This window comes from Lemur catta, chromosome 3, assembly GCF_020740605.2.
Source record: "Lemur catta isolate mLemCat1 chromosome 3, mLemCat1.pri, whole genome shotgun sequence".
Lineage (NCBI taxonomy): Eukaryota > Metazoa > Chordata > Mammalia > Primates > Lemuridae > Lemur > Lemur catta.
This window is the reverse complement of record NC_059130.1, coordinates 107,356,275-107,375,511: the sequence shown is the minus strand read 5'-3', so window position 1 is coordinate 107,375,511 and position 19,237 is coordinate 107,356,275. Positions and strand designations below refer to the sequence as shown.

Below are 19,237 nucleotides of genomic sequence, written 5' to 3'. Positions count from 1 at the left end.
GAGGGGCCAGATTAAGGAACTTCAGACTCTGACACAAAGACCCTGGGGCTGTTCCTAGGATACCCACACACACACACCCCTCTGAAATTGTCAGGACAAGGGTACAAAAGTGTTCAGTTTAATAATCTCTTTTCTGGTAGTGCTCAGTGTGCTTGGGTGCCTCTGGTTGGTTCCCCACACTGGGGCTAGGCCTGGGCCCTACCCTGGCCCCCACCCACCTGGCCTCCTGCAGTTGCCCATGGGTCTTGGGGTGGGCACATCAGAAGCAGCTTGCATCTTCTCCAGTCATCCATCCTTGTGTCTGTCCTGCCTCCGATGTGCTCACTTAGCCTCCCGGGGTCCAGGGGTAACTGGTGTGGATCCTGCTCGCTGTGCCAAGATGGCTCTCCAGATGCGGCATACCATCCCTCCCCTGGGGGTAGTGGGCTCAATGTGGCTCAGCCAGAAGGCCCTGGGCTCTCTCTGGTACCCACTCTCTGCCTGATGCCCCCTCTGTCCTCAGGGAACCTAGGTGCCCCTGTAGTTTCCAGGGAAGAACCTAGGCAGGCCTGCCGCTGGCCAGCATGAGGCCATATGGATGGCTCATCCCTGGAGGGCCCAAGATGTACCTGATGCGGGTGTAGATGAGGTCATCTCGGGTGGCACAGGTGAGCAGGGCATGGAGGGTAAATCTGTGGTTCAGCAGCTGGTTGTGGACAAAGACCCACAGAAACAGGGACAGATAAAGTTCCAGAAAGATGTGTCCAAAGACCCAGGTACTAGCTACTTTCTACTGCAAAAATACTGAGGCAGATCTCCCCCTTTTTCTGGGGGCTCAGTTTTCTCATCTGTACAATGGGAGGAGTATACTAAGTGCTCTTCCATTTTTGAGATTCTCTACATCAGATGGAACAGTGAGAAGAGCTGACAGACAGAGAGAGATGGAGTCTGTGGTTGTTGGGGTTAGGGATGGCCAGCAGCCCCTCACCATTTGGATGGTGGCTGAATCCACACTCAGTTCCTGTAGCCACTGCACCAGGCCCTGGTCAGTTGGGAGAGCAGCTGTCAAGAAGTCAGGTGATGAGCCCAGTGTGCCTCCTGCTAGAAGCTGCCCCACACCCACCACTAGTGTTTTCCAGCCAGGCCCGCTCACCTGGGGGCTCTGAGGCCAGGGCGTTGGTTCTGGCCTCCGCATTCACCCGCTGCAGCGCCTGCTGCACCAGGGCCTGGCACTCCTGTTCCTTCTCAGCCAGGACTTGGCGAAGCCTGTTGGAGGACAGAGAGTAGAATGGAGTGGCGAGTGGAGAGTAGCTTGATGCTGGCGCGGAACCTATGAGCGATTCGGAGGGGCTTTACCTATCAGTCTCTGCTCGCAGGAGGCTCAGCTGCACCATGAGAGGCGGGGGGCCCTGCGCGGGTTCCGTGGGAAGCGGGCTCTGCTGGACCCGGGTCTCCTGCTGCTTCTGCTGGGACTCCCCCTCTTTACTCAACCCTGACCTCGATGGGACTGCCTTGTCCGCCTCTGCCAGTACGAGTGGGGTGAGCTCAGGCAGGGCAAGAACGTCTGTTTGGGACCCCCAGACACCAGCGAGGGCGGGTGGGCCCAGATACCGGGCTCTTTGCAGGGCCCAGTCTGGGTCTGGTCCATTTAACCACGCCCCCACCCGCTGTGGCCAGTTCCTGTGGATCCCGGCCCCGAAGGCCACGCCCCCACCCCACCCCATTTGGCGTTCGCCACGCCCCCAAGGGCCACACCCTCGCCGCAGGCCGGCCGGTCCCCTCCTGCGCCTACCCGGGCCCAGCACAGCCAGGGCAGCCCGCACCGCGCGGCTGAGCAACGAGTCCAGCACGAACATCCAGTGTGGGCGGATCTGGCGCCTGCGGAGGATTTGCTTCACCTAGACAGGAGGGAGAGCGCTGCTGAGACTGCTGAGCCCCAACTAGAGGTGGGGCTTGAGCTGGAAAGGCCAGAAAGTCTTCTGCGGAAGCAAGTGGGGTGGGCGAGCCTGGGGTGAAGGGAAGGGCTGGGAAGCTAGGACTGGGCAGACGTCCCTTTCCTGATGGCCCTATCTTCCAGGAAGAGACAGAGAATCTTGGAACATAAAGTCCTTGCACATTTCCAGGCACAGGAAGCAAATTGTCTGTTACTGGGTAGCCCTAACTGCCAGAAAGCCCCCTCACCGCTTCCGGGAAGGCAAAGAGCGGTCCTTGCAGAAGTGTAGGCTCAAGGCCCTTGGCTCGAAGCTGCCCTTGCAGTGCCCGCAGCTCCTGGACCAGCTGCCGACGGTTGGGAGTGTGGATATGCGCCCCGAGGCAGCGCAGCAGCTGTTCCACATGATTCCTGCCCAGACGGGAACCCTGAGAAGCAAGAGAGGAGTTGTCACCCGGACACCCGATGTCCCCACCCTAGCCGAGAGAGATGCTGTGGGTGGGGCAAGGTCATCTGCAGGAGTCCTGTTCATACTCGACCACCAGGGGGCTCTGGGGTGGGCCGCCCACCTGCTCCTGCTCCAGGAGCAGATTGTCCGCCAGCGTGGCCAGCTCCTGCTCCAGCACCGCAGCCAGCATGGCCCGGCGCTTGCTCTCTTGGCGCAACAGGCTCAGCCCCGAACTCTCCTCCGGGGACGCGGGCTCCTCAGCCCCAGGCTCCTCAGGCACCCTGGGCACAATACAATGGGGAGCAGCTGATGGAGGGCGGGCAGCAACACCGTCCAGCCACCTCTGCTGCACAGTTTGAATCCTGGGCTTCTTATTTTTATGCGTACCTCACAGGGATACAAAGAAATAAAACCAGCACTGAGGGGGCACAACAAGTACAAGTTAAAGTTTCTGGGACACGGCACAGCAGGCATAAAATGCCATCCTTGGCATGTGGCAAGGTGCCCAGGCCCCCAAGGAGGGCTTTTTCTGGAAGGAGTACAAAGGCAAAACTAAGCAAAAGAAACCCACCCCTAGGACCCCAGGCTCTCACCGGAGCTGGCTGGTGTCCCCATAACTGAGGCAGCGCTTCGGTGGGCTGGGTAGGTGTTGAGAGGGTGCCTGAGGGCGTGGGAAAGTCTGAGACTGGATGGTCAAGTCAGCTGAAGGAATGGAACTGGTGGAAGGGGCATCTGAGGGAGGGACAAGGCTGTCAGCTGGGCCCCCCAGCCCTGTCGCCTCCACGGCTCCTCAGCCCTCCAATGTGCTCCCTTCCCCCACCCCCAAAGAACCTGAGGGACGTGGAGCATGTTGGGGGGAGCCAGGGCTCCGGCTCCTCTTCCCCGGCTGTAGGAAGGGGTCCCTCAGCAGTGCTTGGGCACTGGCTCGGAGGCGGGGATCTGGTTCAAAAGTTCGAAGGAGGAAGGCTTGGGCTTCAGCAGACAGAGAACTGGGTATTGGTGGATGCACCTTGTACATGCCCACCTGAGGGGGGAGGGAAAATAAAAGTCAAGTTTAGAGGTGCTGAAGGCCCAGTCTGGCCCCACTCCACCTCCATGGGCCAGACCTTGTGGGGTCTCACCTGAAACATGGCAGCCTGTGGGCTTCCCAGCTCGTGGAAGGGTGGGCGACCTGTGGCCATCTCAATTACAGTGCAGCCCAATGACCAGATGTCAGCCGCCTTCCCATACCCTCGTGGGCCCTGGTCAATGATTTCTGGAGCCATATACTGCAGGGTCCCTAGGACAGGAACAGGAGCAACAATGTCTGTCTAGGCTTTTTCATGGGGTGGGGGTTATGTGGGAGAGTGGAACTCCAGCATCCTCTGGCCGCCTGTACCCATGCTGAATCTATCATCCAAAATGGATTCCATCACCTACCTTGGCCATCAAACATCTTTGCTGAGTTTCATCACCCACCCTAGGCTCCATCACCTGCCAAGGCTTTCAACACTCATCCTACCCTCCATCACATTCATGGACTCACCCACAGTAGGGCTGCATCACATAACCTGGATTGCATCATCCTCCCTGAACTCTCACCTCCTTTTCGTCCAACACCCACATTGGCCTGCATCAACACTCCTGGGATCCATTTCAGGTGCTAACTTCAATTTCATCAATTATCCAGCTCCAGTTCAAGATTCCAACCCCTCATCCCTGGCCGAATCACCTGCCTGGGTTTCGTCCCTCGTTAGGACTCTAACTCCATTCCTGGGAGACACTCTATTCCCTAGAAGGCTTTGGGAGTTCTTCTGCTCCAGGTCAGCATCCCCATGCACCAGCCCCACACCTGTTACCTGTGAAGGTCTCAGTGCAGGGTGTGATGCCCGCCAGCCGCTTGGAGGTGCCAAAGTCAGAAATCTTGAGCAGCCCACTGAAGGTATTGATCAGCACATTGTCCCCCTGATTGATGGTGATTAGTAGACACTGAGCTGGGCCCCTGAGAGCAGAACTGGACTTTTCCTGGGACCCCATCGCCTGGGGATCCCAGCCTGGCCCTGTCTCTATCAACGCCTTCCCCCTGCCATCCCACTTATATGGCCCTCTGGGAGCTGGCATCTGGTTTGGCTTCAAGGCTGAACTTCTCTAAGGAACCTTCCCCACCCTTTGCACCAGGTCTGCCCACTTAACCTAAACTGCCAACCTCTGAGACCATTTCTCCTCCCCTCCCTGCAACCCCCAGCAGGCCCGGGTGGGCCTGCCTCAGGACTTGCCTTGATGTCCCGGTGCACAATATGGTTGTCGTGCAGGTAGCTGAGTCCCTGCAGGATCTGGCGGGTGTAGAAGCTGATGGTGCTCTCGTTATCCTTCAGGGGTCCCCACACTGACCGCAGCAAGGAGGATAGGCTACCTGGGCAGGTACAGTCCAAGTTCATTATTGGCACCCGCTATTCCAGCCCACATTTCTCCACTCAAGACTCAGACACACCCATGCCATAGCCCAGACTCCATCACCCAATGCCACTCCGGCAGCTAATTCTGGGCTACACCACCCACACATCTAGGGTTTATTCCCCTCAGGGCTCTCCACCCCTTCCTGCCCCCACCCATCCCTATACCTCCGGTTTCATTCCCATCGCACACGGGGCAGGTACCTCCAGGCACTTCCTCCATGAAGATCTTAAGGTAGCCGCCCTGGCTAGCTGAGCCCAGATAGCGCACGATGTTCTTGTGGCGCAGGCGTTTGTGAAGAGCGATCTCCTCATGCAGGGGCTGAGAGAACCTGGGGGGAGGTAGGGGAGAAAGGATTTGGGCAGAGAAGCCTTTCCAGTATCGTCTCTGGTACCAGCCAGGCCACGCTCCCGGGGGTCCGCCCCGCCCACAAGCCGGTCCCCAGCCCTATCACCCGACCCTCCAGACCTCAGCCGCGCCCGCACGGCCCCGTCCGTAGAGCCCCCCAACTCGGGCCCCCGCGAGCTCTCCACCCCGCCCGCGGCTGGGAGCACCGCACCTGCTGTCCCGCTCCGGGATCTCCTTGATGGCGATGCGTACCCTCGTGTGCCGCTCGCGGCCCGCGTATACCACCCCGTACGTGCCCTTGCCCAGCACCAGCCGCTCGCCCGTCTCCGTGTACTCATAATCAAACTGCGGGGCGCGGAGCGAGATGGCGGTTCAGCTGGGCCCGCAGCTGGTCGCCCTCCTCCAGGTCCCAGTCCCACGTCCTCACCTCCAGCACCTCCCCCACGCCCTCTGCCGCTTCTGTGGGCGCTGAGGAATCCGGATTTGTCACCAAAGCCTGGATCAGGCCGCAGAACCTGAGGGCAGGGGAGGTCAGACCTGCGGGGGGGCATCTTGGACAGAAGCCGTCCCCTCCCAAGCCGGGAGCACCTGCAGACGTCGTCCCTTCCTTTCCCTTACTCCCCTGGGCGTCCCAGCCCTCTGAGTACCCCGACCACGACCACGAGAGGCTGTGCGCACCACTGGCAGTGCCCCACGCTGGGGAAGCACAGCTGGACGTCCTGGGCCGGGGGCAGCGCATAGAGGAAGCAGCAGCGCTCGTCCCGCTTGGAGGCGCTGGGAAAGGACGAAAGACCCGGTGAGACACAGGCTGCCGCAGCGCCTGCCCCATCTTCTCCAACCCGGGTCTGCCCGAGGTCCTGGCTCTCACCTGACTCCGCAGATGGAGGCGACTGGGAAGGTCCAGCTGGCGGGAACGTCCTGCGAGAGGAAATGGGGTTTGATGGGGAGTTCTGGGGACAAGAGAGGGGTCTGAGGATGGAAGAAAGTCTCTAAGTTAGATGTGAGTGAGGGAACTCAGAGGTGACATCACCTGGGTCTCCCCATCCAGCAAGCTCAGGATCACTGCGCTCACCGGGTCCCTACCCTGAACCTCAACCTGCGCTGGCAGCAGCACCTTGTTCATCTCCAGGACCAGCACCTGAGGGCAGTGGAGGAGAGGGGTAGGTCAGAAAGGACTCATTCCTTTCCCAGGTTCCCCTCACCTATGGCCTCACCAAGCACTGGTCCCCCTGGGGAGAGGCTGTCTTGAATGGCTGGCAGGACTGTAGCAAGAAGTGTAGCCAGAAGTGGGCACGGCGTGGAGGTCCTCCAGAGGGCTCTGGCATGGGTCGGAAGTGCCGGTAGAGGAGGAAGGTTTCCATCACAGACACCAGGTACCTGCAGGCACAGCCTTGTCCTCAGCTCAGCCCAGGCACCAGCCGGCACTGCCAGGGAGAGTAAACTGGCTTGGATGTAGCCAGACCATGGGCACTGGGTGCTACGGGCACTGGTCAAAAAGTGGCCAGGTCATTGGCTCAGGGTTCAGGCTAGGGTGCCAATGGACATGGGGGTAGGAGCTGGCAGCCCAGGCCAGACCAAGAATGCAGACGGGGCCACCTACCATATGGGGGCATTGAGCTTGTACAGCTGCTCTGCAGCCACCACCACCTGGGTGGGGTCATTGGCGAGGATCTGGGCTCCCAGGTAGAAACCTACATCCCAGTAATACTGCATCTTCTCCACGCAGCCTTTTCGGGCCAGTAGGCAGCCCAGCTTCATGCCTGGGGGAGACGGGTGTGGGCTCCAGTGAGTGTGGGTGCAGGTGTGGGTAAGGCCTACCATTCAGGTGGGAATGAACATAGATATGGGTAAAACGTTGGGTGGCAAGGTTGCAGGTGGGAGTAGGAGCTCAGGCAGAGATGAGGGTTTGGGCACAAGTATACATGGAACTCAGGGTGTATTGAACACAGGTGTGAAGTTGGGGACAGTTGTGGGCTCGAGAGCTCCTGAGGGCCCAGGACAGGTACGAGGACCCAGGTGTGGGTACAGGCAGGATAGTCCAAAACAGATGAACTCAATCCTAGCTCCTGGCCAGTGTTCTTTCCCTACCTCTTCCCAGGCCCCTCCAAGGCCCTGTGGGGGAGGGGACAGGAAGCCAGGATCTGGGCTCACCTATTAGCCGGAGTTCCTCGGAGTCCTCAAAGTGCTGGCCAGCAGCAAGGAGGAGCACAGCCGCGTTGATGCCCGAGTGGAGGCTGGGCTCCACATCAAAAGCCTTGCGGTACCTGGGGTGGGGCACAGGGCCGACTGATGCCACCGCATCACCTCTCAGATCACTGGCTCAGCCCGCCGCCCCTCACCGTGCTCCTTACCAGTGATAGGCCTGCTCCCGGTGTCTAGCGTCCTGGAAGCCAGAGCTGAAGAACATGTCCTTGTACACACGGCCACACATGCAGTATAGATCGGGTGCCACAGAGCCCTCAAACTGTACCAGTGGCAGCAGTACAGCCAGTGCCTTCTCCCGGTCCCCAGGCCTGTTCCTCCTAGGGAAGAGGGAAGATGGGCTCAGGACCTGTCTGGTGGCCTTGACCCACTCTGTCTAGGGACCCCAGACCCCTAACAGCAGGGACCTTTCCAGGAGCCTGACTATAATGACCCCAAAATGACAGTGATCCTGGCCAGCACTGACATCTCTAGGGTAGTGACCTCAGATGGAAGTGATTTCTAGATACAATGACTCTAAGGCACAGTGACCTTGGACAGCTGTGAACACACTAAAGGCAGCACCACCTCCCCTACCCCCGCCCAGGCAACAGTAACCCAAACAACAGGGACCTATTGACAGCAGCCGCCCAGAACAGCAGTGATCCCAGACAGCAATGACTTTGCATGGCAGAGACCCAGGCCACAGCAAACTCCCATGTGCCTATGACCCAAGCCTTGCTCTGCCACTCACCGGTTGAGGGCAAATGTGTAGTGGAAGCAGACATTGTGCTGCTCAGCCACATCACAAGTGGGCAAGGCCTGCAGCGTCTCCACCAGTTCAATGATGGCCGAGTAGTCCTGCATGAGGGACAGCAAACTCTGCCATGATTGGCCCCAGCCCCTGAGGAATACCTTCAGCCAGTGTCCTGTCCCACCCCTGACATCCCACCTTCCCACCCGCATCCTCCGCACTCATCCCTCAGACCAGACACCACACCTTACAGGGAGCACCTACGGTGTGCCCCATGCTGGGTGTTCCCAACCTCACAACTGCCCTGGGAGTCAGTGACATGATCACCCCCTATTATAAATAAGGAAACCAAGGCTCAGAGACGTTTGATAATTTGCTTAAAGCCACCAGTGAGCAAGTGGCACAGCTGAGAGCTGAACTTGGGTGTGTCTGACCTCAAACCCACGCTGCCCGACTGCCTCTCTGAACGCCACACACCTGCACATCGCGGTAGGACAGCAGCAAGTTCATGATGATGTCGAGGCTCAGCAGCTCCACGCTGTCCAGTCTCCGCTGCAGGCGGGCCAGCTCCTGGCGCAGCTGCTGCCCACTGAACCGCTCCCTTGCCCGCCGGATATCCTGCCGAATGGTCTCCCGGAAATAGCCACTGACACCCAGGACAGGGGAGGCAAGGAGAGAGGATGGTGGGGCCTGTGTCTCGGCCCTGGCCCCTCCTCCCGGTGTGCCATCCCTGGATGTCCCCATTACCAAGAGTCCGTGGGTGTGACCTCCAGCAGGCGGGCAAGCCTGCCCACCAGAGGGGTGAGCAGGGCCTCAGTGCCCACTCCAGCCTGTACAAGGCCATCAGCCAGACCCCTGAGAAGGCCTACATCACCACACAGCACCCGACCAGTGGATGTCACCACATAGGGGATCAGTGTGTAGCTGCCAACGCAATCCTGGTGGGAGGGAGGCAGGAATCAGTGGAGATCAGAGGTCAGCACAGGGCAAGAAACGGGCAGTGATGGGGTCAGAGGTCAGCACCAGTGGGGATTGGGACAGCAGGAAAGGGCATACTTCATGAAAGGTGGCAATAGGAAACAAAACAGAGGGTCATACAGATGTCAGGGGGCATTAGGGGGTCAGAGGTAACTGAAGAGGCCAGGAAGATTAGTAGAGGTCACAAGTCACAGTGGAGGTCAAAGGGCACTTAAGTGAGGGGTAGATTCTGCTCACCGAGTTCCTCTGGAAAACATCCTCCTGCAGGAGGCAGACAGTCAGAAACTGGTGTTCTGGGTAGATGCCACCCCAACCCTGCTCCTGCCTCCACCGGCCCCCTGGCCACCTACCCGCAAGGCCTGCAGGTCGGGGAGGTCCGCCTGGGAGCAGAGGAGCACGTTGTTGGTCATGCTGAAGCTCTCACGCACACCGAGGTGGTAGAACAGGGAGGGTTGTGCCAGAGAGCTGCTCACCTCCAGAACCACCACGTCTGCGGGCACAGAGGGGCAGGCCCTGAGCCCGAGGCCCAGCTCGACAGGGAAGGAGCCTGGGTCCATCCTGGCTCAGCCTGCCTTTCTGTGGGACATCAGCAGGGTCCGATTCTGCTCTGGGCCTCAGTTTCTCCCTTTTAGGGTCCCTCTGGCTCTTTCACAGAACTGATATCTGTGGTGTTGCAAGAGCAGAGTTGGGTTCACTGTGCTGGGACCTTGGTCCCACTGTTCAGACCCTGTGAGTACCGGGCATGGGAAAGGGAAGGCTGTGCCCCAGCTCAGACCCTGTTCCAGGCCATTTGGAAGGCAGTTGTGTACACACAGAAGTCCCCCCCCCCCCATCTCCAACCCAGTCCCTTTAAAGGGGCCGGCACCACCAATGTGTGTAGACAACGCTGTGTGTGTGTGTGTGTGTGTGTGTGTGTGTAGCTTACTGTGTCCCACTGTATCTCTGCAAGAGCCTGGGTAAGTCAACATGTATGCGACTTGTTAGTCTGTCAATGACTGTGTGTGTCTTTGTGTCCTCGAGGTCGGGTCAGCCTTCGTTTTTAGGTTGCGATTTCACGGACATCCGGGAAGCACAGCTCCCGGACTCTAGGATGAGCAAGTACCGAGGGCGGGGCGCCGGGGTTGACGGGAGGGAGCGGTGACCCGCGCTGGAACAGCCACCTTCTGGCCCCGCCCCCGGCCAGCCCTGGCCCTCCTCCAGCTCCGCCCCTGCCCCGCCCATTCCCTCTTGGCTGCCTGGGCCTCTTGACCTAAACTCACTTTCCCAGAATCCGGTCCCGCTGGGTCCCTTCGCTTCCCTTTCTGCCTCTCTAGCCCGATCCTCGGAAGTAGTATGCTTAGGACCCCTGAACCCCAGCCCCCCAGGTGAGCTCCTTTCCCTACTCCAAGCTGCCTTCCCGGGATCTGCCCTCAGGAGGTCCCCGCGAGACCGTCCCAAGCTGAGTTCTCCACCCCCACCCGTGGGACGCCACAGCCCCGCCCCAGGGCTCCTAAGCTCCGCCCGGCGCTTGCCGCGCTCGCGGGGCACGGCCGCGACTGAAGGGTGCTTAAGCCCCAACTCGGAACCCCGGAACCGGGCCTGGATCCCAAAGTCCCATCCCGAGCCCGGCAGCGCTCCAGATCCCCTAAACTCCACTTTTGTCCGGGCTCCGCCTCAAGTCCTGCAGCTTTACCTCACCTTAAGGCCCCTAGACCCGGTACCCACCCCGGCCCCGCCCCGAGAGGCCGCGCCCCCGGCGCGCGCTCACCCGCGTTGTAGAAGGAGTCCAGCGCCGCGGTGTCGCCCAGCGCCAGCGTCCCAAACGGCAGGCTGCGCAGCTGCGGCGGCGGCCGCGGCCCGGAGACCTGCGCGCAAGCCTCGCGCAGGCAGCGCAGGGGCAGCGGCTCGGTCTCGGTTCCCTCCCCCGGCTCCACCCCAGGCCGCGGCTCCCGGGTCAGCACGTAGACCACGCTGAGCGGCCGGCTCCGCGCGCAGCCCCGGCCCGGGGACCCCGCGAGCGGCCGACCCCTGCTCAGCGCCTCGGCCAGCGGGTCCTGCCAGCAACTGCCGGCGCGCTGCGCCCCGGGCCGGGCGCACGGCCCCGCCATGCAGGGCGCTTGGGCGCGGGGCTTGGGGCGCTGGGAACCCGCGGCGGGGCAGGAGCCTGGGCCGGCGGATCCAGGAATCTTGCGCTCGGGAATCCGGTCGGGATCGGACAATCTCCTACAGGATCTGGGGATCCGGAATCCTGCCGGACGTCCCGTTCCGGGAATCAAGTTTAGGAAGAAATCCGAGCTCAGACTTGCAAGTTCCTGAGGATCTGAAATCGGGGATTGGGTCCCAGGAATCTGGGGCATCCGGTGATCGGCGGCTCAGTCACGTGGGGGCTCCCGGGAGTCGGTGCGGCGGGGTCTGCCTCCCAGACTCCTCAAGGGACCGCCCGCCCACGCTCAGTCCTGCCTTCACAAGTAGGCTGGGCCCAGCCCATTCCCGGTCGACGGGGAAAGCTCCACCCTCGGCCCTAGGGCAGCGCCACTCCCTAGCAGTTTGGGACTCGGCCTCTCTCCTCCCTCCTTTTGTCGAAACCGCAAGGGGGTTTCCGTGTAGGTCCAACTGCTGGTCGCACAAAAATCCAATTATTGAGACTACGAGGATTGCCAAGGAAGAAAGGAATTTTTAATAGGACAGACGTCCTTCCAGGAGAACGGGAGAAGCTGCCTCAAACCCATCTCTGGATTAAGGGATGTCGTGGACTTTTAAAGGAGGGGCCACAGTATCTGGGGGCAGGTCGGGGTGTATCTCACAAGGGGCTACCTGCATGGGGGCAGGTTGTGGAGGGTGTATAGCGAATCCTGGCGTCAGGAAGTCTGCTCTGGGGCTTTCAGAACTCAACTCCTTTGTCTTTTACAAAATCCATCATTTCAGGCCAATGTGGTGGCTCACACCTATAATCTTAGCACTTTGGGAGGCCCAGGCTGGAGGATCACTTGAGGCCAGGAGTCAATCATTTTTGAGAAACAACTTAAAGGGTCAAGTAGTTAAGGGAGAAGATTATAAAAAACATAGGGGTTCATGGAGCTGGTTACACTCTCCCGCCAGAACCTCTGAGACTGGCCGCTTCCAGAACAGCCCGTGCCTCTGTACATGCCAACCACTGTGGACTGGGCTCATGAGGTGTGTGCCCAGACCAGGGCTAAGGAAGAGGCGCGATCTGTTGAATGAAGGGCTCTCCAGAGACGTCAGGGTGTGCGGAACACAGCGCAGAACAGCTCTCCAGGGCGCAGCACGCACAGGCAGGGACCGGGATGTGGAAGGCCAGCCTGCCCAGAAGTCTTCAGCCCTGGAGTGGGACTGGGCATCTGAGCCACAGCCTTTACCCTCTTGCTGGGGGCTGCTTTCCCCAGAACCCAACCTGCTGTGGAGCCCTGCTGCCTTCTACCCAGAACATGACCATGGGACCTACAAAGCACTTCCCACTGTAAACATCTCTCTAGCCACCCTTTGAAGGAGAACCCTAGAAACCCTAGCCCTTTGGGCTGCAACAGCTTCCCAGCTTCAAATCCCCAAGAATCCCTAACTTCATTGTGTGAATTAGGGGCTGAAGCAACAACCTGGTGTAAACCTCAGTGGACCCGGAAATCAGGAACTGGGGACTTAGGCTGAGTAACTTGTCCAAGATCACTACATGATAGAGCAGGGTGCAACCCCAGGACTACCCATCAGACTCCTAACAATTCATTTCTGTCACTTACTAGAATGTGACATTGGACAGATAAACTGCTCAATAAATGCTAGTCCAGTGGCTGCTGTTTCATTGCGCTGTTGCCTCATGGAAGAAAAATGTACCCTCCTTAGTTTGACCCTGGATTCAAATCGGCCCCCAATGGAACAAGGAGAGACTTAGTAGAGGGTGAGGACTTGGCCTATGACAGAGGCTATGGTAGGAACAGACAACTTACAAGGGGCAGGCATGAGCAATGCAAAGGATGCTGGGAAAAGCTGCACAATTCCCACCACAAAACCAACCACTTGCAGGACCTGAAGGGCCCAGGGAGATTGTCCCCGGATGCTTGAATCTCTGCCAGTCCTTCTACTATATGCTCCTCTGGCCTTGTCTTGCATGCTTCCAGTGACAGAAGCCTCACTACCTTTTGAGGCTGTCCCTTCCATCTTCCTGACTGGAAGGAAGTTCTTCCTTGAGTGGAGCTGGAACTTGTGTCCCTGCTCTTCCCTCTAGGGTTTTCCCCACTGACTGGAAAAGTCCTGAAAGCCAAGAAAAGGTTAAAATGGTTTTATTTTTAAATGCGGCCAAGGAAGCAGAGTCGGTTGGCCATGGGTAGGAAGCTGTATGGGAGAGATAAGGGTGCTGGCTGCCAGGGTGCCCTAGCGAAGCATCATCCGAACCCTGCGGTAGGGGTGGCCCACACCGCGACCTGAGGCCCAGTCGATGCCATACTTGTGGGCAGCAGCCTCGGACATTGCGTAGCGCCCGTTGAGATTGGATTGATAGCAGGATCCGTACCACCAGGCACCATGGACAACCACCGCGCAGTTGCTCCCACTCGAGTCGTGGTCCGCATCATAGGTGGTAAAGGGCTTTTTGCTGTGGAAGCTCAGGGAGTCCCCTGGCAGGGAGGAGATGGAGGGCACCTTGGTTCCCAGCACCATGTCTGGCACCTTTGGAGATATTATGTCATAGGAGCCTCAGAGCAACATGGCAGTGAATTTTATCAGGCTCCGTGAGAAAACAGCAGCACCAAGGGGCCAGGTTGTTTGCCCAATGTCACTCAGCTAGTCACAACGGCAGTGGGGCTTGAACTCAGGACTCTCTGGCTCCACAGCCAATAGCTCTTCCCCTTACTTCACCTCCCCCCCCCCCCCCCCCCCCCCGCCATCCCCAGCCTCCCTCTAGCTCCTTGTCTCCTCTTGTCCCCTCTGGGCTCCCAGCAGCAGCCTCAGCAACTCTACCAGGGACCGCCAGGAGGAACCTTGGGGACACCTGGGCAGGAAAGGGGCTTCCCCTGAGGCCCCTCCCCATAACCACTTCCCCCTTTCAAATCTCTCCCCAACAGTCACTACTGCTTTGAAAGAAGCCTTCCCTGGTTCCTCTTCTGAAGCGGAGAAGGCTAACACTCAACGCAGCCTCCCACGGCACCCACAGCCCCTCCCTCTCCCCACCCATCTTGTAGAGACAGAATGAGGCTCTGACCAGGAAGGGACTTGCCCAAGGTCACCTAGTTAGTAAGTAGAAGAGCTGGACTCAGACTCAGGTCTGTTTGCCTCCAGAGCCCAAATTCTTCACTCTTGCACCATCCTGTCTCATAAGTGTCATTTCTCAGATGAGGAAACTGAGGCCCACAGAGGGGAAGGAATTGCCCTTGGTCATTCATAGAGGCAGTGGCAGTGCTGGGAAAGGATCCAGCCTCCCTCCCCAGGGCCCTACCTGAGGTCACCCACCTGCAGTGCCCTCTGAGAACTTGCCCAACACCAGCTGGTAGTGCTCAGCTTCCCCCAGGAGGCGGAAGGTCGCATAGTGGGCAAAGGTACGGTTGCCATTAAAGTCTTCCAGCTCTACCCGCAGCTCCCAGGTACCTGGAAGGAAGGGGGTGCAGGTACAGAGGAACCCTCAGATCCCAGGGTAGGGGGCATTCAGGACAGCAGACAGTACCCCTCAGGGTCCCTGGACCCTGCAGGGAACTCACCCTGGAGAGTAAGCTGGTGCAAATTCTCATTCCCCAGCCAGAATTCAGACTCCTGGCTCCCAAAACCTGCTTTGTAGGAGGACCAAGGGCGGAAGAAATCCACAGAGCCATCCTGGCGCCTCTGGAACACCTAGGGAGGAGAGGGCAGCACACCAGCTGTTACTCGGGGCTGGGCACGGGCTGCGGGGAAGCACAGGGAAGTGGCATCTGAGCATGCATGAACTCTGAGAAGTGGGTAGACACTTCCTCTCTCTTTGGATTGGTGATAGAATGCAATTTCTGACCGGGTGCAATGGCTCACGCCCGTAATCCCAGCACTTTGGGAAGCTGAGGCAGGAGGATGGCTTGAGCTCAGGAGTTCAAAGCTGCAGTGAGCTATGATTGCACCACTACACTCTAGCAGATAGAGTGAGACACTGTCTCTAAAAAAAAAAAAAAAAAAGTGATTCCTTCAAGTGAGCTTTGCCTGTGAATATATTGATATATTGATGAACTCCACATTCGTTTATTGACTTTTACTGACACTGACACTTCAACTTCACACCTTAGCCTTGCAAGCCCTGGGGAGGACTGAAATGACAAATGACAGAAACAGTGTCTCTGCCCTCAGGAGACAGTCAGGCTGGGAGTTAGACTCAAAATAACCTGCTTTAATTTAACCAGGATATTGAAAGCAGAGAGTTTAGCCCCACAGGCCCAAGCTGGAACCTGGCCCTACCCAGATGTCCCTCCAAGCCAAGCCAAGCAGCGCCTAGGCCCTGCGGAGTTTCTTCCTAAATGTCTTTCCACCTAAGCACCTTGATTTCCATTGCTCTACTGTCCACTGTCTTCTCCTGCCCAGCCCCCTAGTCGTCCTAAGCCATGTCCCTGCCTCCACGCTTGTCCCCCACTGCAATGCACCTTGTGCCGTGTAGCCTGAGTCATCTTTCTATAACAGAAGTCTGGCCTTGTCCCTCCCCTGCTTAACACTCTCCTGTGGCTCCCCAGTGCCCTGCACACTCCTCAGAGGGTCATTTGGCACCGTCCATGAGCTGGCCTCTGCAGAGGTCCTCTGTCCATGCCTGGCCTACCTCAGCAGACCTCAGCCTACCCACAGTCCCACAAACCCTCTTGTACTCTCCTGCCTCCCTGAGTTTGCCTTACGGCTACCTGGAATGCCCCCCACGCCACATCTGTCTAGAGAACTTCTAGACAGCCTTCACATTTCTTTCAAATGACACCTCCTCTGTGAAGACTTATACTTCTTCAGGCCCGGCTGGGAGCTCAGTAGATGTGGCAGTGAATCGCTAAGGAATGCCTTGCTCCGGGGGGCTCCGGCTCCCCCTAGGGGCCCCTAGGGGCTGGGGCCAGAAGTGACCACTGGGCCTGGCCTACCAGTTGGTTTCTCAGACACGCACCAGCCAGCCGCCCCCTGAGGTGTCCATGTCGCAAAAGACTGGGAGGGCCCTGCCCTCAGGTAGGCACAGATGGTACCAGCCGCTCAAGGTGACGCCCCGGCTTAGCAGTTCCCGGCAGCTCCTGGGGCCTGGAAAGGGGAGATAAACTGAGGGGGGCCCCCAAGTTACTTCCCAACCCCACAACCGGGCACTGGATCAAGTGTGGGACCCCAGGAGCCCTCTTGGCTCCTTTAGGCCCCTGAGGAAGAGTCCTAAGGAGGGCTGTGGGGAAGGGCTTGGCCACGCTGGGGGTGGGGGTGGGGGTCCCCGACACCCCGGTACCGCCTGATTCCGAGTTCCTGGTGCCTGCCGAGACTGCTCACCCTCCTGGCACCGGAGCAGGTTGGCTGGATCGCCTGTCCAGAGAAGGTTGAGTGTTGGCTTGAGGCCTGAGCACCCCCAGGGAAAGGCCCATGAACCAATGTGGAGCAGGTGCCCAGGCCCTTCTAATCCGCCGATTCCTCCCAGCCTCCTGTCCCCTTGTGGGGGGCAATCTAGCCCATTGCTGAGCAGCGCCAAGTGGAGACTTCCCACCCTCTGTTTGAGGGACACAAGCAGAGAAAGGAGGGGAGGCCACCAACCCACACACTCACCTGGCTCGCCTTTGGGGCCCATCTTGCCTGGTGGTCCAGGTTGCCCTGAAATCCCAGATGCAGAGATGCCCTGAGTCCTGCCCCATACCCACGACAAAATAAACAAACAAAAAACCCCAAGGGATTTGGAGCAAGAAGGTTCAAATCCCAGTTTCCACCTTCGTTAGCTCTGTGACTGTGGGCAAAAAACTCACCCTCTTCTGGCCTCACCTTCCTCCTCCGTAGACAGAATTGATACTGCCTACCTGGCAGAGTGGATTGTAGGATGCTGGGCGCCCAGCCCGGAGCCTGGCATGGAGCAGGCTCCTTGCCCTTTGCTGTGGCTCCTTGGCACAGAGTGACTGCTGCCTCCCCAGCAGCCCTGGTTTCCCCCAAGGGCTCTGTTTGTTCCCCAGCATCTCTCACATCTCTCACCTTGAGGACCTGGAGCCCCCTTCTCCCCAGGACTTCCTGGGGCTCCAGGACAACTAGGCAGGAGGACAACTTTGCTGGCTTCCAGTTCCCTGGGTCCTGCAGGGAGACACAGGCGGGTGAGCATAGGGTGGGCCTGTCTCTCCCAGACCCCTCTGCAGTTCTCTTTCCATCTCCCAGATTCTAGCTGTCAGGATACTCGTCTCCCGAGCTGGCAAGGGTTTATGTGATTTGCATCCTATTTGCATGTATTTACATGTACGCCCCAGACTATCAAACTCCCACCCTGCTCCTTGGGACTGGTGAGCCTGAGTGGGGGGACACCCAGGGAGGGAATGAGAGGTGGGTTGGTGGGGAGGGCACCCTAGGCCCGTACCTGGGCAGCTGGGGTGGTCCTGGGCCCTCAGGCAGGCAGGCTCCCCAAGCAGGAGCAGCAGCAGGGACAGAGGGGTCCACAGGAGGCCCATCTTTCTGGGGTCACCAGAGGAAGGATTCTGTCTTATAAGGGGCCAGGCTGGTGGAAGGATGTGAAGGAAGAAGACTTCCTCTCATTGTCCCGCAGGGACACCCCGCCCAGGCTGGAGCCAGCAGGGGGTGGGGGCCTTTCCTCCCTCTGCCCTGTCCAACCAGGATGGAGTCCAACTTCTGACCCTGGCTGCCAGGGCCCCCAGCCGCCTCTCCAGCCCTCTACACTCATGTTCATCTCTACCTGTGAAGCTCCACCTGTCCAGGAAGGTCCAGCCCGAAGGCCATCTCCACTAGGAATCCTCCCCTGATCCTTGTCTCCACTCTTAACAGTGACTACTGCCACTATTTACTGGGCACCTACTGCAGTCCAGGGTCACACTGAGTGCGGGGTTTGCACGTCACCTCCCACCCTCCCAGCCTCTCTCTTAGCCCTTATCATTGGCCCTGGGTTACAGGCCTGCTACAAAGCAGGTGCTCAATAAACACTTGTTGAAGAAAGGAGAAACTGAGGCCCAGAGATGGGATGTAGTTCTGCTCTCTCCGGCACTCATGTGCCCAGAGCCACAGAGCTTTTGCCCAAGTCCCATGCCCCCACCAGGCAGAAGCCCCCTTAGGGAAGTGACTTCATGCCCAACCGCAAGTCCCTTGAGGCCTAGGAGACAGCTGCTAATATAGGCCAATCGAAAGGGCAGCCTGTGCAGGGGGTGCCTGGGGGCTGAGGCCAGCGAGAACCCAGCAGCCATGGTCCACATGTGAAGGATGAGGCCTGAGTCAGAGAGGGACCTCAGGTGGAAGGGGAGGAGAGGGAGGCCTCATTCGTTCATTCATTCACTCATTCTGCAAGCCCTCCCTGAGGGCTCCTCTGTGCTGGGCCCAGTACCAGCGGGCTGAGGCACGGGTGGTATCAGGGAAGTGCAGGCTGATTTTGCCTGGCAGGATGCGTCCGTGAGAAGGATGCCCTGAAACTGCAGTTTCAGTTCCAGGAATCTGTCCCCCTCAAACTCTCCCATGGGCATGCCAAGATCTTGTAAGAGTCAACGTGGAAATGACCCAGCCAGCCATTGATAGGACCCAGGCAAATAAACTGTGACCATCTGGACAAGTCAGGGTGAATCTGATCTGTGACGAGAAGGGCAAAAGCACAGAACTATATGTACAGCATGAGCCCACTTTGTATTTTAAAAACGTTATGAGTGTGTATATATGTTGTAAATTCATAGAAAAAGGTCTGAAATGCACTCAGGAGCCTGAGGCGGGAGGATTGCTTCAGCCTAGAGTTTCAGACCAGACTGGGCAACATAGAGAGACCCCATCTCAGTCTGCAGTCCCAGCTACTTGAGAGACTGGAGGGTCTCTTGAGCCCAGGAGTTCAAGGCTGCAATGAGCTCTGACTGCACCATGGTGCTCCAGCCTAGGCGACAGAGTGAGACCTTGTCTCTAAAAATAAATAAATAAAATGAGAGTGATAAAGAGAAATTGTGCTGAGGGAGAAGCCAGGGAAGAGTGATCCGGGCAGGAGAAATGGCACGTGCGAAGGCTGGGAAGGTAGAGAAGGCAAGGCGGGCTGGGAACAGGATGGGGACCAAGGAGCTGGAGG

At 58.6% G+C, this 19,237-nt stretch overlaps 2 protein-coding genes across 3 annotated transcripts; both read right to left on the bottom strand.

Annotated features, from left to right (window-relative positions):
* Positions 1–102: 102 nt before the first annotated feature.
* On the bottom strand, positions 103–11,470 carry MAP3K6 (mitogen-activated protein kinase kinase kinase 6). Of its 2 annotated transcripts, none has more exons than XM_045545825.1 (29): positions 10,799–11,470; positions 9,402–9,541; positions 9,289–9,312; positions 8,821–9,011; positions 8,551–8,719; positions 8,074–8,180; positions 7,490–7,660; positions 7,290–7,402; positions 6,739–6,898; positions 6,353–6,515; positions 6,169–6,276; positions 6,007–6,056; positions 5,817–5,912; positions 5,566–5,653; positions 5,350–5,483; positions 4,994–5,121; positions 4,613–4,749; positions 4,196–4,301; positions 3,479–3,636; positions 3,189–3,381; positions 2,951–3,089; positions 2,479–2,638; positions 2,161–2,337; positions 1,772–1,877; positions 1,336–1,501; positions 1,133–1,245; positions 968–1,041; positions 609–685; positions 103–412 (listed from the first exon to the last, which is right to left on the bottom strand). In XM_045545825.1, exons 1-29 carry the CDS (start codon positions 11,385–11,387, stop codon positions 322–324), a joined length of 4,128 nt encoding a protein of 1,375 aa, XP_045401781.1. In that variant the 5' UTR covers positions 11,388–11,470; the 3' UTR covers positions 103–321. The 2 variants fall into 2 exon arrangements, with proteins under 2 accessions (XP_045401781.1, XP_045401782.1); XM_045545826.1 differs by lacking the exon at positions 10,799–11,470 and adding an exon at positions 10,154–10,171.
* Positions 11,471–13,306: 1,836 nt separating this feature from the next.
* FCN3 (ficolin 3) lies at positions 13,307–17,665 on the bottom strand. The gene is made up of 8 exons (XM_045545829.1): positions 17,549–17,665; positions 17,176–17,271; positions 16,762–16,806; positions 16,492–16,524; positions 16,130–16,257; positions 14,733–14,862; positions 14,488–14,622; positions 13,307–13,655 (listed from the first exon to the last, which is right to left on the bottom strand). The coding sequence occupies exons 1-8, from the start codon at positions 17,637–17,639 to the stop codon at positions 13,414–13,416; spliced, it is 900 nt and encodes a 299-aa protein (XP_045401785.1). The 5' UTR covers positions 17,640–17,665; the 3' UTR covers positions 13,307–13,413.
* Positions 17,666–19,237: the final 1,572 nt, after the last annotated feature.